Source organism: Danio aesculapii, chromosome 24 (assembly GCF_903798145.1).
Source record: "Danio aesculapii chromosome 24, fDanAes4.1, whole genome shotgun sequence".
Taxonomy (NCBI): Eukaryota; Metazoa; Chordata; class Actinopteri; order Cypriniformes; family Danionidae; genus Danio; species Danio aesculapii.
This window is the reverse complement of record NC_079458.1, coordinates 3,148,954-3,169,823: the sequence shown is the minus strand read 5'-3', so window position 1 is coordinate 3,169,823 and position 20,870 is coordinate 3,148,954. Positions and strand designations below refer to the sequence as shown.

The 20,870-nt window shown below is 34.7% G+C and overlaps 2 protein-coding genes across 8 annotated transcripts in view; both read left to right on the top strand.

Annotated features, from left to right (window-relative positions):
- The window catches only part of mfsd1l (major facilitator superfamily domain containing 1-like), an 18,369-nt gene extending 16,948 nt beyond the window's left edge, over positions 1-1,421 (top strand). Inside the window, exon 9 of the mRNA XM_056451235.1 lies at positions 1,301-1,421. Within this exon, the coding sequence (XP_056307210.1) occupies positions 1,301-1,421 (121 nt within the window). The remainder of the gene's footprint in view (positions 1-1,300) is intronic.
- A 1,447-nt stretch (positions 1,422-2,868) lies between these two features.
- The window catches only part of si:ch73-103b11.2 (protein outspread), a 109,608-nt gene continuing 91,606 nt past the window's right edge, over positions 2,869-20,870 (top strand). For all 7 annotated transcript variants that reach the window (XM_056451217.1, XM_056451212.1, XM_056451211.1 and 4 more), the window contains exons 1-2: positions 2,869-3,599; positions 19,236-19,313. In XM_056451217.1, the coding sequence (XP_056307192.1) occupies positions 3,468-3,599; positions 19,236-19,313 (210 nt within the window). In that variant the 5' untranslated portion in view covers positions 2,869-3,467. The remainder of the gene's footprint in view (positions 3,600-19,235; positions 19,314-20,870) is intronic.

Genomic DNA, 20,870 nt, shown 5'->3' with positions numbered 1-20,870 from the left:
TATAACTGTAATTATGTAATTAATAACTGTAATATGTAATATAACTGTAATGATGTAATTAATAACTGTAAATATGTAATTAATAACTGTAATGATGTACTTAATAACTGTAATTATGTAATTAATAACTGTAAATATGTAATTAATAACTGTAATGATGTAATTAATAACTGTAAATATGTAATTAATAACTGTAATGATGTAATTAATAACTGTAATTATGTAATTAATAACTGTAAATATGTAATTAATAACTGTAATGATGTAATTAATAACTGTAATGATGTAATTAATAACTGTAATGATGTAATTAATAACTGTAAATATGTAATTAATAACTGTAAATATGTAATTAATAACTGTAATGATGTAATTAATAACTGTAATGATGTAATTAATAACTAATGATGTAATTAATAACTGTAAATATGTAATTAATAACTGTAATTATGTAATTAATAACTGTAAATATGTAATTAATAACTGTAATTATGTAATTAATAACTGTAATGATGTAATTAATAACTGTAATGAGGTAATTAATAACTAATGATGTAATTAATAACTGTAATGATGTAATTAATAACTGTAATTATGTAATTAATAACTGTAAATATGTAATTAATAACTGTAATGATGTAATTAATAACTGTAATGATGTAATTAATAACTAATGATGTAATTAATAACTGTAAATATGTAATTAATAACTGTAATTATGTAATTAATAACTGTAAATATGTAATTAATAACTGTAATGATGTAATTAATAACTGTAATGAGGTAATTAATAACTAATGATGTAATTAATAACTGTAATGATGTAATTAATAACTAATGATGCAATTAATAACTGTAATGATGTAATTAATAACTAATGATGTAATTAATAACTGTAATGATGTAATTAATAACTAATGATGTAATTAATAACTGTAATGATGTAATTAATAACTAATGATGTAATTAATAACTGTAATGATGTAATTAATAACTAATGATGTAATTAATAACTGTAATGATGTAATTAATAACTGTAAGGATGTAATTAATAACTGTAATTATGTAATTAATTGCTTTTCTTACCCAGCACTGCTTGAGATATTCAGCTTATGAATTATAGGTTATTAAGACATGTTGTTTAACAATGTTAATTAGACAGATTAATTAGAAACATAATTCAAATACAGTTGTAATGTTGATGTAATTATTGCTTTTCTTGAAGTAACTTACCCAGCACTGCTTGAGCTATTCAGGTTATGAATTACAGGTAATTAATATGTGTTTGTTTACAGGGAAGCACTCTCAATAAGACCACTAAGAGATCAACGGCTGAAACCACTCCAGCTCTGACCGACAGAGAACCACTGATGAATGAAGAGGAAAATGAGGAAATCAATCCCTCCATCAACAGGACTTAAAAAAGACCCCCGTTTCATCCTTATTCTGGGACATTAGACTTTACTACCGGGAGAACACAAGCATGTCATATAATATTCAGTATTAATGCTAACTACAAGTACAAATTCAGGTGTCCTTTAATGTGAGGGCCAGTGCTAAATCTCTATTCTTCACTACAGTAGTTTATACTTTTAAAAATGACAGATGATCAATAATCATCTCTTTATTTATATTGTGGAAGCTGTAAACATGGGAGTATTGTCAAATGTTACCTGCTTTGTGTCATCAAACACTTCCGAATGTATTTTTTTTGTCTTATAAGCCAGGAGGAACTTTATAGTTGTACTAATTTGAGGAAATCAAAGGGTTTTGTCTGTAAATTTACTACATTCTGTAAATTTACTTTACATTTTTTTTTTACGTTTTACATTCAGGAAGCATGAAATGATTATATTGCCTTTGTACTTGATTAATTGCTTATGAAATTATTGATTATTGTGCATTTTGTAATTTTTTTGTAACAAAATAAAAGTTTTATGCTACCAAGATATTAAATATGTGTGTTAAAATGTTAAATGTGTGTGTAAAAATGTTCAGTTTTAAAATTGAATTCCACAATTACTATATACACAAAACATCAAATGCAATAAGATTATTTTTTTTTAATATTTAAACAATTATTTTGAATAAAAAATACACAAATGTGAATGATTTAACATATAAAATAGCAATCAATGTATAATATCAAAATTACTATTATTTAATATTAAAATGTAAGACCACCTAACGTATTTTCATTAATAAAAAATATATATTTTGAAGGGGTCCTATATTAATCAATTTTAAAGGGTTGATTCTGCTCTTCTTGTTTACTTGATGGTTTGAAAAACGCATTATTGTTTACATTATTGCAAGATTACATATATTTTCCAAAAGTAAATATCTACATTTGAAGTGTACTTTAAGATTCGTATGTTATAGATTAATTTTAAGCCCAAACATACTCTTAACACATCCAAAAAGTGAAAAAGCATAGTAATTGAACTAAGTTTTTCAATTGTAGGGTCTCTCATACCGCATTAAATCCAAACGGGGGCACCGGAGAGCCGCCCATGTAGGATTGGTCACTATCTAGGGGCGTTACAAGCGTACTTATCAACGATCTTTACGCATTAATTATTTACCGATGCCTTTTTTCATTTTACAACCGAACGAAAATCAATAAAGGCGAAGTTTAAGTGTGTCTAAATTCCTGCCTGTAAGTTTAAATAACTTCAGTTTACACTGTGCACACTCCACCTACCTTGATTCTTGTTATTCCCCATAAAATCAGTGCGATTGAGCCATCTGATTGGATGCTGACGTCCTCTGACTACAACTAGTAGGCGTGTCCCTTTTTCTGATTGGCTTGCGGAGCACGTCAGTTAAGTCTCGCCCCGCCCTCCTCATTCCTGCGTGTGAGTGTGAAGTGTGTGTGTAGATCAGCTGTGACCGTGGGAAACGAAGCCACTGTGCCAACCAGACCTGCAGAAATCCGGCAGAAATCTCTCGAAAATCCACGTTAAGACACAGCATGGAGTTTCGCGATAGTTGTGTTCGCGTACCGCTCAGTGGCTCGTCGGGAGCTGGGAGCTAGAGGAAAGTAAACAGCTCTTCTCCATCACTGTTTACTTCGACTGTTTTCTATAAGTTTAGCTTATTATTTTTAGGAGCTCGCAGAGTAACGCATCTGCGCGCGTCCGCGGGGATACACACGGACACGCGCGTGTATCGAGAGCGCGGAAGGTCCCGGACTGAATCCCCCTCACGATCAACCCCTCAAGACAACTCGGTTAATTTAAAACTTTTCGGCCTCTTTATTTCTAACACTGGGGTGTAAATAGTGTTAGTTTCAACATTGTCTCCTCGCCGAGGGTCCTGTCAGGTGATTATTGTGCATGAATAATTGATCCTCGTAGTGAGTTTGTGATGAGGCGGACTGCGGCGCGCGGGGGAGGACTCTCCGCTGGAATTATTGCGCAGTTTTTAAAATAACGGGAAAGAAACGGGAACGCAAACACACACTCATGGCACAGAGTACGTCTGCAAAAGATAACGCCTGTCGAAAATTCCAGGCCAATATTTTCAACAAGAGTAAATGCCAGAACTGCTTCAAAGCTCGAGACGCGCACCTGCTGAGTGATGAAGACTTCACACAGGTAACTCAATGCAGAGATACTCATGAATTACGTGTGCTTGACATTGAGGTAAAGTTGGTTTTATATTCGCACATTCGTTCATTAACAACTTGAGACACGCTACTTATATTGTTTATCATGAAGCTTTGAGTATTCGGCCTGAAATCACATGCGAGTGTGACTTCAAAACAACATTAGCACTATTTGTTTGACTGAACAATGCTGTACTTTGATAGTCATTGGCTGCTGATAGTATTTCACTATTTAGTATTTGCAAACAATGCTTTTCTGACATTATAAAAAATAAAAATGAAAATCTGAATGCGTGAATATAAAACCAGCTTCATTTCAATGTGCTCGATTGCTCCACTAACACTGCACTAACAATCAAGTCCATTGTAGTGGCCTATTATAAATTTTTTATTAATTATATTGTTGGAGTTGTCATCTGAAATCATCGATATTTACAATAATAGTAACATTAAAATGTGAAATTCAAATAAAAATATGGTAATTTAGATCATCAGAATATTTACTACATATACCTGTTGTTAATTTTTGCTAATAAATTATGTGAATGATAATTTTCTTTCTTTATTTTTTTAATTGAAGACGTGTTATCAGTAGGTTATAAAATAAAACACAAATCAAGAGAACCAATTTCGGATTCATAAAACTTTAATTGGTTTCTTAATTTATTTCCAGAGCTATAAATGTATATAGTTGAAGCCAAAATACTAAGCCCTTCTTTAAAATTGTAATAATGCTAAAAATATTTCACAAATGCTGTTAAACAGAGATTTGTTTTAAAGAAACATCTGAAAACAATAGTTTTAATAGCTCATTTCTAATAACCAATTTTTGTCTTTGCCATGATGGCAGTACAATATATATATATATATATATATATATATATATATATATATATATATATATATATATATATATATATATATATATATATATTGTACTATATATTTATTACTACAATTACTTGCAAGATGGTAGTATTCGACATATTAAAGTGCAATTTGAAAGCTTAACTAGGTTATATAAGTTAACTATATAAGTTATAAGTTATATAATAAGTTAATCTATAAGTTAGATTAATTAGGCAAATTATTGGACAACAGTGGTTTGTTTTGTAGACAATCAGGGATTTTTTTAAGGACACTAAAAATATTGACCTTATAATTTATATATTTTTAATTAAATGCTTTAAATCAGCCTAACTAAAATTTAAATATGCTTTTTCCAGAAGAAGACAAATATTATAGGAAATACTGAGAAAATTTTCTTACTTGAACATCACTGGGAAATATTTGGAAAATAATTCAAATATGATCTTCACTTTTATTGAACATAATTTTTTACCATATATATATATATATATATATATATATATATATATATATATATATATATATATATATATATATATATATATATATATAATTATATATTTTTTCTTTTTTCTTTGATAAAAACTCTTTAGATGGTTTTAAGAAGTCTAAGCTTTTATACAATATTAATGTCAAACACTGGCTCTGGATGACCCCCAAATTTACAATACACTAACAATATCTAACTATTGACCTTATTCTTCGCGTATGAGCGAGCGCAGCCATTTAAGACTTCCACTTTCATTTACCTCCATTCATTTTTAGACGTTAAATCAGCTCATTATGCTGCTTGATGCAAACTGATATTGTCTTATTATATTATTCCGCTTTGTCTGTATAGTATAGTCATGCACACACTTGTTTGTTGAGCGAGTAGTTTGACATTTTTTTTGTCTTTTATTATTTCTAGTCATTTCTCCTATAGGCAACTGAATCGGAAGTTCTAAAACAATCGCAAAAACGAGCGCACTTCCACATTGAAGAATAAGGTCAATAATAAGACTATGGATTTGAGACCTGGTACTGTGGTCGAATGTGGGATGCTTTTTACTTTATGATTCAATCAATTGTATTGAATTGAATTATGAGGCTCAACAAATGGTAGAGAATGGTAGAGGCATCGTGTAAAAACTATTGGCATTAATATGGTGATCGTTCATTACCAGGATATATCAGGTAAACACATTAAGGAGACAGTTCAGCCAAAACAAAACATTTCCTCATCCTCCAATAAACCTGTTTGAGCTTCTTGCTTTGAACACAAATGAAGATGTAATGTAATGTGATATATTGAAGAATGCTGGTAGAAAAAGTATATTTTGTTCCTACTATGAAAGTCAATTTCTGCTTTTCTTCCTCCAATAGTCACCAGAATATATTGTTTTGTTCAACAAGACATTGATAAAAGTCTAATAGCACTTGAGTGTGAGTAAATGATGAATGAAGTATGAAATTAATGATGTTTTGAGTGAACTGTCCTTTTAAAAAACACCTTTTTGACATTGATATTTTGTGCTTTGGAACAGTGGTTAAAAATCAGAACTGCTTGAAAGGTTGCAGGTTCAAACCCCAGAGAGCTTAATCCAATCTCATTGTCATTACAGCTTTGATTGAGACACTTCACCTCATGTTACCCTGTCTGGTGCTTTGGGTGCAGATGTCAGCCAGATGACTAATTAGTGACCAGTAGTAGTTAATGATGCTGTTTACCAGATGCACTGATTCATTAAGAGATCTGCCTCAAGCTGATGATTATTTGATTTATATTTGAATTTATTTTATTAGGATTAACCCCTTGAGATGTAGTGTACCATCTCGTTTGCAAAGGGGTGTCATAGTGTATCACATAATAATAACAACACAACAGAATGAAACACAAATTAACATAACATTCAGGAAACAACAACAAAAAGAGAAAGAAAAGCATCAAGATTATCAGATAAGATTAATAACAAAACATGATATGTAATAAACAGATCAGTAAATCCAATCACAACATGATCAAATAACATCTTCAAGAAGACAAACATGTCTAATATGATAATAAAGTTTCCTAAAACATCTTAAAGCGATAGTCCACCAGAAGATTTTAAGATTTACTCACTATTTACTATCTCAAGTGGTTTCAATTATTTTCTTCAGTGCAATGATCATGTACATACTGTCTGTTAATTTGCTAATTAGGATGGTCAATGTGGAGTCGGGATTATAGTTGACCAAGAGCCACAGACACATGATATTGATACGGTCATTGCAAAGTTAGAATAGCAAGAGTGAAATTTCATCATTTGCATGTGTTTAATAAGATTTGTGACTGTGTTAGCTAGGGTTGGGTCGATAGACAATCATCCATTGCTAATGGCTAATTGACAACACGATGTTGCCCCCGTCGCAGCAGCAACCCTCGCAAAAAATACACACTGAGGCCCCATTTACACTAATAAGTCTTAGTTTTATAATGACATTTTAGTACAAAAATGATCCACGTCCACTCTGGCATTTCACCAAGCATTTCTGAAAAGCTTTCCGGCCACACTATACCACTGAAATGCAGATCACGTGACCATACAAACATGCAAACACAGACTTTCTGTCATCCGCTCTAGCATCTGCGCACGTCTGAACTACACTGTTCCTATTTACTGTGACCTTTTATGTGAAGCTGCTTTGACACAATCTACATTGTATAAGCGCTACACAAATAAAGGTGAATTGAATTGAATTGAATTGAATTGAATTGAATTGAACTGAGCTCCAGGCAGTCAGCGGGTGCTTTGAGCACAAAACCCCTGAGAGCAGTGCACGTCGGACAGATCATCAAGGATGTACCGCTGGATCACGTCTCACTATAATTGTTAAACGTGATATTTAATTAACCTTGTCTCTATCTAACGACTCTTCAGTTTTTTTAATGTATCAGGTAATGGGTCACAGTGTCACTGCTTCAATCTTTCGCTTTCACGTTTGTACTTCATAATTTTAGGGAAAACCTCAGATACTGTTGGTTGGTTCCTGTTGGTTGTGCACCTTTTTTACCAACCAAGTTTGTCGACGGCATTATAACGACACAGATCACTCTGCCTATTCATGCCAAAGTCCTGCGGAAAAAGTAATTGACAGGTGGTAACTGTTCATTCATAATTAATTCACTGCAGCCTACGATGACGATGCCATCGTCCATCGCGATGTTTCACATGAGACATTGTACGATGCCAAATTGGTCGACATCGCCCAACCCTAGTGTTAGCATTTGTAGCTTTACCAAAGATTAATTGCTGGTTTAATTATAATGAGGACTGTTGGCGCAAATAGCCTAGTGGTTAAGAGTGCCGACATATAGCACCACAGTGCTCACGGCAACCCGAGTTCGATTCCTGGATCGAGGTCCTACGCTGAAAAAAGTGTTGCATGCAAAACTGTTGCAAACAATTTATTTGTGTTGAATTTAAACAAACGAATGAAATTTAATAATGTTCAACTTAATTTGTTTGTTTAAAATCAGCCCAAATAAATTGTTTACAACCCCTTAACGTAAAAAAATTGAGTAAATCCAATGAATCATCTTTGAGTAATTTTTTCAGTGTATGCTGATCCTTCCCCTCTTTCTGCTCCCAATGCTTTCCTGTCTTTCCTCCACTATCCTATCCCAAAAAAGGTAAACCCCCCCCTAAAAAATAATTATGAAAAAATTATTATGAGGGTGTCAGGGTGGTGCAGTGGGTAGCACGATCGCCTCACAGCAAGAAGGTCACTGGTTCGAGCCTCGACTGGGTCAGCATTACTGTGTGGAGTTTGCATGTTCTCCCTTTGTTGGTGTGGGTTTCCTCCGGATGCTCCGGTTTCCCCCACAGTCCAAACACAGGCGTTATAGGTGAATTGGGTAAGCTAAATTGGCCGTGGTGTATGAGTGTGAATGCGTGTGTATGGGTGTTTCCCAGTGCTAGGTTGCAGCTGGAAGGGCATCCGCTGCGTAAAACATATGCTGTAATAGTTGGTGGTTCATTCCACTGTGGTGACCCCTGATTAATAAAGGGACTGAGCCAAAAAGAAAATGAATGAATGAATGAATGAATGAATGAAATTATAATGAAGACTGCTGTAAAAATAATATGACAAGAAGTCATGACAACAGCTGTTTTTGCAACCTGTTTATCAGGCGAATCAACGTTCAACTAATTTAATTAAATTATATAAAGTAAAATTGTATATTTTTATTCATTTCTTACATTCATATTGATTTTATTATATTCCTTTATTTGATGTAAATTGAGATGTTAAGTTGATTCAACAAAAAAGGCAGCAAGTTTTTCATTTTTACTGTATACTATGTAATTTCGCATTTGATTACTAAACTTATGCACAATAATGCTGTTAGACTCCCCAGAAAACCCATAAAGCACTGTATACTTCATTTGTTTCTTTGCTTTGTGGCATTTATTTATGTTTTAATAAGTTTGTTATGTTGTATTTAGATTCGCTCCCCTAAAATTACCCCAATCAGTCTAAAATTTCAAATACAGCCGATCAAGCCAATATTGAAATATACAGTTGAAGACAAAATTATTATTGAAACAATCATTAAAACTATATTTCCCAAGTGATGTTTAACAGAGCAAGAGAATTTAATTTCACTTTTATATTTACTATCATATATTTTTCTGGAGAAATTATTATTTCTTTTAGTTTGTTTGGAACACAATTAAATTAAAAAAAAAAAAGAATAAAATGTAAAAACTGCTAATGTCAATTTTATTAGCGCCCATGAGAAATGCGTTTTTTTTGTTGGCTACAGATTAAACCGATGTTGTCCTATAACTTGCCCAAATAAACCTAACTTTCATAGCCTAGTTTAGCTTTTACATAATGCTGAATATCGTCTTGCAAAATAACTAATTAATAATTAATTAAAATAGTTTTAAATGTGAATTTTAAACATTAATTTAAAAATAATTTTTTATTGTTTATTATTTATTGGTGACGTCTTCTTATTGTTATAAATATATATTTTTTACCAAAAAGTATTTATAAAATCTTGTAAATTTGATCTGGTTTTGCCATAAGAGAGGCTGATATGGCGATAAATTCAACTCTCTCTCTCACTCTCTTTATAATTAGTTATTAGAAATTAGTTCATGCATTCATTTATTAATTTTCCTTCGATTTAGTCTCCATCTCATAGGTCGCTACAGCGGAATGAACCGCCAACTATTCCAACATATGTTTACGCCGCGGATTCCCTTCCAGCCGAAACCCAGTGTTGTGAAACACCCAAACACACTCACATTCACACACATGCTCATACACTATGGCCAATTTAATTAATCAAGTGCCCTATAGCGCATGTGAACTGTTGGGGAAACCGGAGCACCCAGAGGAAACCCACGGCAAAACGAGGAGAACATGCAAACTCCACACAGAAATGCCAACTGGCCCAGCCAGGACTCGAACCAGCAACAGTGCTAACCACTGAGCCACCGTGCCGACTAGAAATGATTGAATTCATTATATTTCAAAAAAGAAAAACTAACTTGCATCCATTAAACAAACCTGAAATATCCCCCCCCCCCCCTCCCCCAGTATTGTTTAAATGTCATTTCACTAGCTGTTATCCCAAAATATGTCTCATATTGAGCTATATTTCAAGCTCCAAATCCAGAATATTTTTACTGTAAAGCCACACGCAGATACAGGGGCTTTCCAGAATGCATCCGTAAAAATGACCACAGCTGGGTCTCGACTGTATTACAGAGGTGACGTGGCCTGTGTTTGCCATCTGCTTCACTGTATAGGTTGGATTGTTATCATAGATTGAAGTGATGAAGCAAAGAAAGCCTGAATATTTGGACGTCTAAGTGAGCGTGTCTTTGAACGCGAGGGAGAAATCTAGAAAACTGAGCCTCAAAGCGGCACTCGAGTCTTTTTTTAGCAAGCACTTGGAAATGGAGTTGACAGTGAAATGAATCAGGTCTTTAGTACCTGTTAAGGCCAGTCATGTATTGTAAATCCTCCTTTTGTTTGAGCTTCAGATTTACACTCATTAACTCCAGAATCAAGTCCTGTTTCCTAGCAGACATCTTTAGGATTGTCATGTCTTTTTTCTCTCATCTAAAGGTCATTGCGCCTGTTTTAATTCTTTAATGTGATCTATTTTCAAGTGAATCAAGATATTTAGTTAGAAAAAAAGACTTAATTTGTCCATCAAGAACTGACTGGATGGTAAAACAAATGTCTCTGCATTACAGGTGCTTTAAGAAGTAAAATGAAGATAAAATCGTTCAGTATATTATATTAAGTATTATGATTTTTTATGATAATGCAAAGGTAATGATGTATGACAGCTTTTTAGTGTCAAAAATAAACGAATAGCTATACAGGGTTAAAGTTAGGAAGTTTTTATTTTAAAAAAGTCTAAAGACTAAAGTCGGAAAAATGCAAGATTAAGATATAAAAAGTAGGCTTTAAGCAACTGATAATAATAATATTGTGTGTGTGAATAAAGTTTATTATTTTGTGGGGGGGGGAAATATACTTTGTAAAATACTATAGTAAACTCTGTATTGCTAGAGATTATCACTACAAATTTTTCATATAGTGTCATGACTTTATACTCATTATTAAAGTATTAGAACTTGACTCTTGAGATTTATTATTACAGCTGTGTTTTGTGAAATATATATATATATATATATATATATATATATATATTTTGGCTTAAAGGGCACATAGGTTACCCCTTTTTTCAGATTTAATATAAGTCTTTTGTGTCCCCAGAATGTGTCTGTAAAGTTTCAGCTCAAAACAGCCATCAGGGTATTTATTATAGCTGTTTGAAGTGTCTGTATTATAGTCGGTAAAACCTGGTTGCTGTTTTTTTTGTACTGGGCCTTTAAGGCTAGTCTTCCCCGCCCACTGTTCCCACATGCCTGTCAGCAACATGCCTCAGTCGCCGCCCTCGGCTGCCTCAGGAAGCAGATCTCACGTAACGTGTGTGAGAAATACTACAGTAAGAACTTTAACTATCAGTATTTGATGCATTTTTTGTGAGTTGCAAGAATGAGTCACACACAAGGATGTTATAAAGTTCACGCGCAACCACAGCGAGGACACAAACACATAGCGCAGACACACACACACACACACACACACAGAGAGAGAGAGAGCGTGCGCACGCATTTAGCTTTGCACTCTTTTTGAACGCATATGTGACAGGATACACATTAATCTCCACTGCTGTATGAATATCTGTTATGTTAATGTACAAAATTAAACTGATTTAACGTCCACAAACCGAGACTGAAGCGTCTTCTCTTATAATTGTTCTGACACGCGGCTGTGCTGATGAAGTAAAGCTTAAGTAAATCACTGTAATTCATTACACACGTGCTCTGTTTTAAAACATGTTAAACTTGTGAAACTCACTCTTGATCACATTTGATGATGATTGATGATCCTAGCAAACTGAACAGATCTTTTATTCCCGGTTGCTTTGCGCACGTCTGGTCTTGTTGATATGATTATACACGTGACTAGCAGGACATGTTAATGCGCGCAGCTGTCAATCAATATTGGTGGGCGGGGGGACCGCACTCCTACGTAAAGTTGCGGTCGATCTGAAAACCGCTCCAATTGGTCCACCGTTTTTATGTTGTTAAATTGAAAAAAGAAAAAAGACTGGGTGTGTTTATATCACCCCAATATGAGAGTTTATACACTATATCTACACACATGTCTGTCCAAACAGCTTGAAAAGTAGATTTTTCACCATAGGTGCCCTTTAAAGTGCTGCATGTCCACACTATCATTCAATTCTTTCAGAAAAAATGGTCATCCACACTAAAACGTCTGAAATGGACCACTGTATTTACTTTCTGTCTCTTTGAAACGTGGCAAAATGTCGCAACTGTCCTCTGCTGAACAACAGTAAAGATTCCCTGTCCTTTGAAGAGAGGCGATATGGAGCATATACTAACTGACGCTAATCTTTAAATAGGCTGTCAAAACAGACAGCATCCAAAACATCTGCTTTACAATGTCATCTACCATTTCAGTGCAGTTGGTCACATGACTGCATCACATGACTAAAATGCATCAGCGTTTTCAAAATCCCCAGTTATCACAGACCACACTGCAACACCAAAACGCCGCTTCAAAAATATACGTTTTCCTTACGTTTCAGTGGTTAGCTCTGTCGCCTCACAGCAAGAAGGTCACTGGTTCGAGTCCCGGCTGGGCCAGTTAACATTTCTGTGTGGAGTTTGCATGTTCTCCCCGTGTTGGCGTGTGTTTCCTCCGGGTGCTCCGGTTTCCCTCACAAATGCAAACACATGCGCTATAGGGGAATTGAATTAACTTAATTGGCCGTAGTGTAAGAGTGTGTGTGTGTGAATAAGTGTGTATGGGTGTTGTACAGAAATGGGTTGCAACCCAGCATCCGCTGCGTAAAACATATGCGGGAGTAGTTGGTAGATGAATAAAGGGCTAAGCCGAAAGAAAATGAATGAATGAATTAATAAATGACCTAAGCATCATCATTTTCAGGGTTCATCTATGACAATTTAGAATTCATTGAATATTTTCTCTCTCTCTCTCTTTCTCTCTCTCTCTCTCTCTCTCTCTCTCTCTCTCTCTGCCTCTCTGCAGTTGGTCAGGTTTTTCCGAGTTGTTCATTCCACACATATTTATGTCCATGCTTTTTGTCATGCTATTAGAATCCACCCTCCCCCTTGACACACACAATCACACACACACATACACACACACACTGTTAGACAGTCAGCGCTCAGTTCTGCTGTTATGAGAGAAAAGGGGGGCTGTAAAAATAAACAGAACAAACTTTAACCATTGAAGAGGAAAATCTGGCCTACATTAGTCCCCCCCCCTCTCTCTCTCTCTCTCTCTCTCTATCTGTGTGAGTGTGTGTGTGTGTGTCCCTGTCCGCTCCTCATCACTGATTTCCCAGAGCTCAGAGTCTCCCATTAGCAGGATCTCAGGAGAAACTAGATTTGCATTTCCTGAAGGAAAATAGTGAAGCAAAAGAATAGTGTTAAAGTTTTTAGGTAAGTATACCCCCTCTAATAGCATGACAAAAACCCTCTCAGTAAAAAAGGGGGACAAAAGCTTTCACTGGGGCGGTAGATCTCAAAGGGTACTAAAATGCACCCTTTAAAGGCGACAGTTCAGCCAAAACTGAAACTTCTGTCATGTTCTTCTCTTGACTTGTTCGTTTCTTTCTTCTATTAAACACAAATGAAGATATTTTGAAAAATGTTGGAAACCGGTAACCATTGACATCCACAATATTAGTTTTTCTCTATTATGGGTATCAATGGTTACAGGTTTCCAACATTCCTCCGATATACAGTTGAAGTCAGAATTATTAGCCCCCCTTTGAAAATATTTCCCAAATGATGCTTAACAGAGCAAAGAAATTTTCACAGTATGTCTGATAATATTTTTTCTTCTGGAGAAATCCTTATTTAGTTTATTTTGGCTAGAATGAAAGCAGTTTTAGGCTATTTTAAGTTCAAAATTATTAGCCCCTTTAAGCTATATTATTTTTTCGATAGAACCAACGTTATACAATAACTTGCCTAATTACTCTAACCTGCCTAGTTACCCTAATTAACCTAGTTAAGCCTTTAAATGTCACTTTAAGCTGCATAGAAGTGTCTTGAAGAATATCTAGTCTAATATTATTTACTGTCATCATGGCACAGATAAAATAAATCAGCTATAAGAAATGAGTTATTAAAACTATTATGATTAGAAATGTGTTGAAAAAATCTTCTCTGTTGAACAGAAATTGGGGAAAAATACACAAACGGGCTAATAATTCAGCGGGGCGAATAATTCTGACTTCAACTGTAAATGCTTTTGTGTTTGACAGAACAAACAATCTCAAACTGGTTTGGCACAAGTGGAGTAAATGATAGCAGAATTTTCATTTTTTGGTGAACTATCCCTTTAAGGACCAGCAAAGTCAAAACGCCAAATACAATTTAATACGCAAATTTAATGATATTGTTATGGGTGACACATTTTAATGAATGTAATCTTACTTTTGCAATATTTAGACTAAAATGTCTCTGCACAAACTAAAGTGGTTAATCTTAGCTTTTGCATTTGATTTAAGGAGACATTTTTCTGTTACTCAGACGTTTTCATGAGCAGTCATTCAAGTTGTCAAACCAGCAGTCCTTTAACCAGACGATAAACTGGCATTCATTTGATTTCTTCTCCTTTTCTGGAGATCCAACGGTAGATCTTTTAATATCTTATTTGGTTCTCCTAGACAGGAAGTGAACAATTTGTGGAAATCTCCTGCTTCTGATGCGGAAAATGATGCATGAAATCTTGTATTTGTGTTTCAAAAGAGGTCCTAAAAAGACAGTTCACTCAAAAATGAACAGTTCATTCACCCTTGACTTGATGCCAAACCAGTTTGAGATTTATTTATTTTTTGGTTCTGTTTTGTTGAACACAAAAGAAGATAATTTGAAGAATGTTACTAACTAATAACTCATTCATTCATTTTCTTTCCGGCATAGTCCTGTTATTGATCTAGGGTCGCCACAGCGGAATGAACCGCCAACTTATCCAGCATATGTTTTACGCAGCGGATGCCCTTCTAGCAGCAACCCATCACTGGGAAACATTTCCGTTCACACACATACACTACGGACAATTTAGCTAACCCAATTCACCTATAGCACATGTCTTTGGACTTGTGGGAGAAACCAGAGCACCCAGAGGAAACCCACTCAAACACGGGGAGAACATGCAAACTCCACACAGAAATGCCACTGAACCAGCGACTTTCTTGCTGTGAGGCGCTACCCACTGCGCCACCGTACTGCCTCAAACTGATAACTATTGACTGCAAAAAAATAAATATATAAATAAATAAATACAATGGAAGTCAAAAGCTGCTTTTCCAGCATTCTTCAAAGTATCTTCTTTTGTGTTAAACAGAACAAAAGAAAATCTCAAACTGGTTTTGCACAAGTCAAGGTTGAGAAAATGATGGCAAATTTTTCATTTTTTGATGAACTTTCCATTTAAATAAGTCAGAAATGCCACTAAATATCAGGCTCTCCATTTTATTTATGAGTTTTTTTACTGGGACTTTTTTATATATATTTGTGGCCTAAAATGTCTGATTTTGTGATTAGCTTTTCTCAAAACTTTTCAAAGCGTTCTCTGCTTCAATTCTAGTGCAGTGCTGTGAAAATAAAACAACATACTTATTTTTTTCCAATCTCAAGATCCATTGGACTCGCAAAATCCTGGAGGGACTGAAATATACTCTTTATCAGATATAATATCAACTATGGTGTTCTCCTAGACATTCGGGAGAAACAAAAAAAAAAAAGTTGGCACGTAAACGAATAATCAGTGAAATATCTGATAAGTCTGCTGAGTTTCGAAAGAGGAGCCTTTTAAGCAGTAAATCTTTTCACTTTCCTCTCATGCGCGCTTTCATTGGGGTTTCTGTAATATTACAAATCCATTGGTCGGCACTTTGTTGTTCAGTCACAGGAGAGTCACATGCAGAGATGTTATTCCTGTTATGGGGCTTTACTTTGGCATGTTTCCGTAAAGGTGAAGCGTGTGTGTGTGTGTGTGTGTGTGTGTGTGTGTGTGTGTGTGTGTGTGTGTGTGTGTGTGTGTGTGTGTGTGTGTGTGTGTGTGTGTGTGTGTGTGTGTGTGTGTGTGTGTGTGTGTGTGTGTGTGTGTGTGTGTGTGTGTGTGTGTGTGTGTGTGTGTGTGTGTGTGTGTGTGTGTGTGTGTGTGTGTGTGTGTGTGTGTGTGTGTGTGTGTGTGTGTGTGTGTGTGTGTGTGTGTGTGTGTGTGTGTGTGTGTGTGTGTGTGTGTGTGTGTGTGTGTGTGTGTGTGTGTGTGGATGTTATGATACTTTCCTAAATCTCAGTTTAATGTGCAGAGGCTTTCCACACAAAAAGAGACCGTCACACTGACATTCAAAGCCACAGCTTGTGTTGTGTTAATGTGCAGTTAGGAGCTGCTTTATCTGAAATAAGTGATTGCACGCTAGTGTTGGCTGGTCGGTTGTCTTGAATCAGGCTTTTTTTTTTGTTCTTAAAGGTTTTGTGAATTTAAAATAACAATTTTAGTTGTTTCTATATTAGATTTAAGGATATCTATAAGAGCAACTCCATGCAAACCTTGCCATGAAGAAAATTAAGGCTACATTCACACTGCAAGGCTTATGCTTAAATCAGATTTTGTCTCTGTTCACATTGTTGTTATAAATGTGGCCAATATCAGATTTGCAGTGTGAACCGATCATGGTCCTAAACTGACCCACATGCGCAAAAGTGCAGGACACTGATCATTTGTGATTTATGACAACCGCAGTGCGCGTCTTTCTGAGCACCGGTGTAGTGAACTCATCAAGGGTTAATAATGAGCAGCCACAGACTGAACTGTGAAGGTGGAGTTGGTTTATCTCTGTTTGCAGAGTTATTTAATTTTACTTCGTTATAAACAACAGGCACGTGAAGAAGCAGGGTTTGGGTGCGAGAAAGTTCATCCTTAAAATGAAAGTGCTCCATTCTTTGCACACGGATCCCCTATCCGCAACTCCCACGACGCTCTTCAGCTTCCAATCAGATGGTCTCTAGTGTCTGACATGCCCCGCCTCCTCCAAAATACTTCTCAATTGGTTTTCATTTGATGTGCTTGAGCTCAACCACTCTCACTGGCAGAGCTGTGATTGTAAACAAAATGCTATTGGCTGTTTTTTTAGAGGGGAGGAGCTACAATTTGTCCTGCCTCTCTTCATGTTTCAGTTAAAATGACCTCAAACACTGAATGAATAATGCACATTTCAGAGTATATCGAGTTGATCTTTATTGTCATTTTACTACATGTGGACATACAGTGAAACTCAATGTGTCTTGCAGGACCACAGCGCTGCATAAATAAACGTAATCATAAATGGGAACAACGCTGGTGCAAACAGCCAAATTGCTCATCACTGCGAATCTCATTACATAGCGTGTTGTTAGGACATTCGGTTACAATGTAACCTGCTCACTTAATGTTTACGCTTGTAATATTTACATCATTTGCTAATTAATTAACCTCATGTGGAACTGAATCCACATCTCATTTCAGAGGCTGCTACTGTACACCGGTCGTCACATTTCTTTCACGGACGCATGCTTTGAGAGCCTTTCTGAATGAATGAATGAAATATGCGGTCTTTCAGATCCAAATTCTGAAGAACCAAATTTCCTACCACAGCTATGCTGATGACACTCAGATCTACCTAGCCTTACTGCCTAATGACTACAGCCCCATTGACACCCTCTGTCAATGCATTGATGAAATTAACAATTGGATGTGCCAAAACTTGCTTCAGTTAAGCAAAGAGAAAACTGAAGTGATTGTGTTTGGGAACAGACATGAGGTTCTCAAGGTGAATGCGTACCTTGGCTCTAAAGTTCAAACAACAAAAAATCAGGTCAAGAATCTTGGTGTGACTCTGGAGTCAGATCTGAGTTTTAATAGTCATATCAAAGCAGTTAGTAAATCAGCATACTATCATCTCAAAAACATTGCAAGAATTAGATGCTTTGTTTCCAGTGAAGACTTAGAGAAACTTGTTCATGCTTTTATCAGCAGCAGGGTGGATTACTGTAATGGCCTCCTCACTGGCCTTCCCAAAAAGACAGTCAGACAGTTGCAGCTCATCCAGAACGCTGCGGCCAGAATTCTGACCAGAACCAGGAAATCAGAGCACATCACACCTGTCCTCAGGTCTTTACACTTGCTCCCAATTACATTCAGAATAGATTTTAAAGTATTATTACTGGTCTATAAATCACTAAATGGCCTAGGAGCCCAATACATTACAGATATGCTCACTGAATACAAACCTAACAGATCACTCAGATCTTTAGGATCAAATAAACTAGAAATTCCAAGAGTTCAGTCAAAGCAGGGTGAATCTGCCTTCAGCCACTAACAGCGCCCCCTGCTGCTGGAATCAGCTTCCAGAAATGATCAGATGTGCTCCAACATTAGGCACATTCAAATCAAGAGTGAAAGCACATCTGTTTAGCTGTGCCTTTACTGAATGAGCACTGGGCTACGTCCGACAGATCACACTACTATGTTTTTCTCTGTTTTTTTCATTCTTTTGTAACCAGTTTTAACACATTTTATCTGTTTTTATCAGTTTTTTTCAATCATTTTTATTATTTGTTTTATTAATTTCTCTTATACTTGTCTCTTTTATTCCTGTTTATGTAAAGCACTTTGAATTGCCACTGTGTATGAAATGTGCTATAGAAATAAACTTGCCTTCAGCAAGGCAACCCGGGGTGCTGAAATATAATTGGCTAAACTGGCATTGGGCAGGTTAAAAGTTCCGGCATGGAAAACACATATTCAAAGCAGAATATCTGACTTCAGCATCGTTTTTCAGATAAACAAGAATATTGACTTAGCATATTTCTGAAATATCTGCCAACATATTATGGCATTTTATGCTTTAGAAGAGTCAAAAACTTACATACAGCACCTTTAAGGTTGAGAGAAAACATAATGCAACATGATTTGTGGTACATTCACATTCACAAGTAAAGTGTCTGGTGCATATAGGGAGAGAAGAGTGTTTCTGCAGGTGGTTTGTCAAGCCCACTCACCTGTCTGAGGCACTTTTAGAAATGCACAATGTTTTTTGAGGAACCTTTTTTTTTTTTTAATTGATGTGTGTTTCATGTTTCAGGCAAAGCCCATCTACGGTGGATGGCTGCTCCTGGCACCTGAAGGAACCAACTTTGACAATCCTCTGCACAGATCACGGGTTCGTATGACCACACGGCTCTTTCAAAACCCAGAAAAACATGCCACTGAATGTGCATTTTAATACAGGGCTTGGGTTTTTCCCTTGGCAGATTCATTTAGGCAAAAATGGCTAACAAAAAAATGATTTTTAGATGCATTGCAGAATGTGCTGTTCAGCCGTTCTCACCTGCATTAATAGAGCGCACCGTGTGGATGTTGGCTGGAAATCTTTAGGTCATATTTCACTCTAAAATCCAAAGGAAAAGTAAAATGCTCACTTTATTTATAACTGAATTTGTTTTTGATTATGGACATTTTTGCCAACAGCCTTGAGATTCTTTCTCTCTCTGTGCAAACTGGCACATCTCTGGCCATTAGACTGTTAAACAATTCTTGAACTTTTGTGCAGATTTTCTAAATAGCAGTGGTTTTATTTATTTTTTTGTTTTGTTACCAGGGCTTCACTGAAAATGTTTAATGCTAAGTGTATAATATATATATATATATATATATATATATATATATATATATATATATATATATATATATATATATATATATATATATATATATATATATACATACATACATACATACATACATACATACATACATACATACATACATACATACATACATACATACATACATACATACATACATACATACATACATACATACATACATACATACATACATACATACATACATATACACATACATATAAAAAACGTGTGTGTATATTTTTATGTGTATGCATGTACGTGTGTGTGTTTTATGCATTTATTTGATTTGTTTTGGTGTTCTAGAAATGTTTGAGCTACTAAATCAAGGAATTAAAATCACAAAATGAAGTATTATAATATCTTATAGTATCTTGTCTTACAGTATATAAATAGTCAAATCTATAGCAAATGTAAACTTAACCAGACTTGGAATTGGTCAGATGAAATTATTTAAATAATTGAATAAAAAAAAAATCAATTGATTAGTATTATTATTAGTATTATTATTAGTAGTATTAATAATAACAATAATATTAATGATAATATTCATAATAAATAGGATTTTTAAAAATGAATTTTATTAATATATGTGAGGTTTTAAATCAAGGAATTTTCTGAAAGGGATGTATAAAGTATTATCTTATCTTACAGTATATAAAGACAGATCTATAACAAATTAACCAGATTTTGAGGAGGTTAGATTTATTTAAATGAGAATTATTTATTATTTTAGAATTATTTAAATGAGTGAATGGGAAAAAAGAAACCGTATTAGTAATGGTGCTGTTATTATTATTATTTATTTTTTTAAATAATATTAAATGAATATGATCATTATTATTAATTATTATTAAATAATTTTGTTTTAATAAATATCTAATCTATATAAAATGGTAGTTTTGACCTTTTATATACTGTAGTTATATCATTTAATCTTTTTGACCGCAGAAGTCCATCTTAGATGAACATTATATAACTTATGATCGTTCAAACTGTATTTTTAGTCATGTATTGTAGTTATTTTAGCAAACAAAAGAGTTTGTTCTCTTGCTGTTTTCTGAGTGTAATTG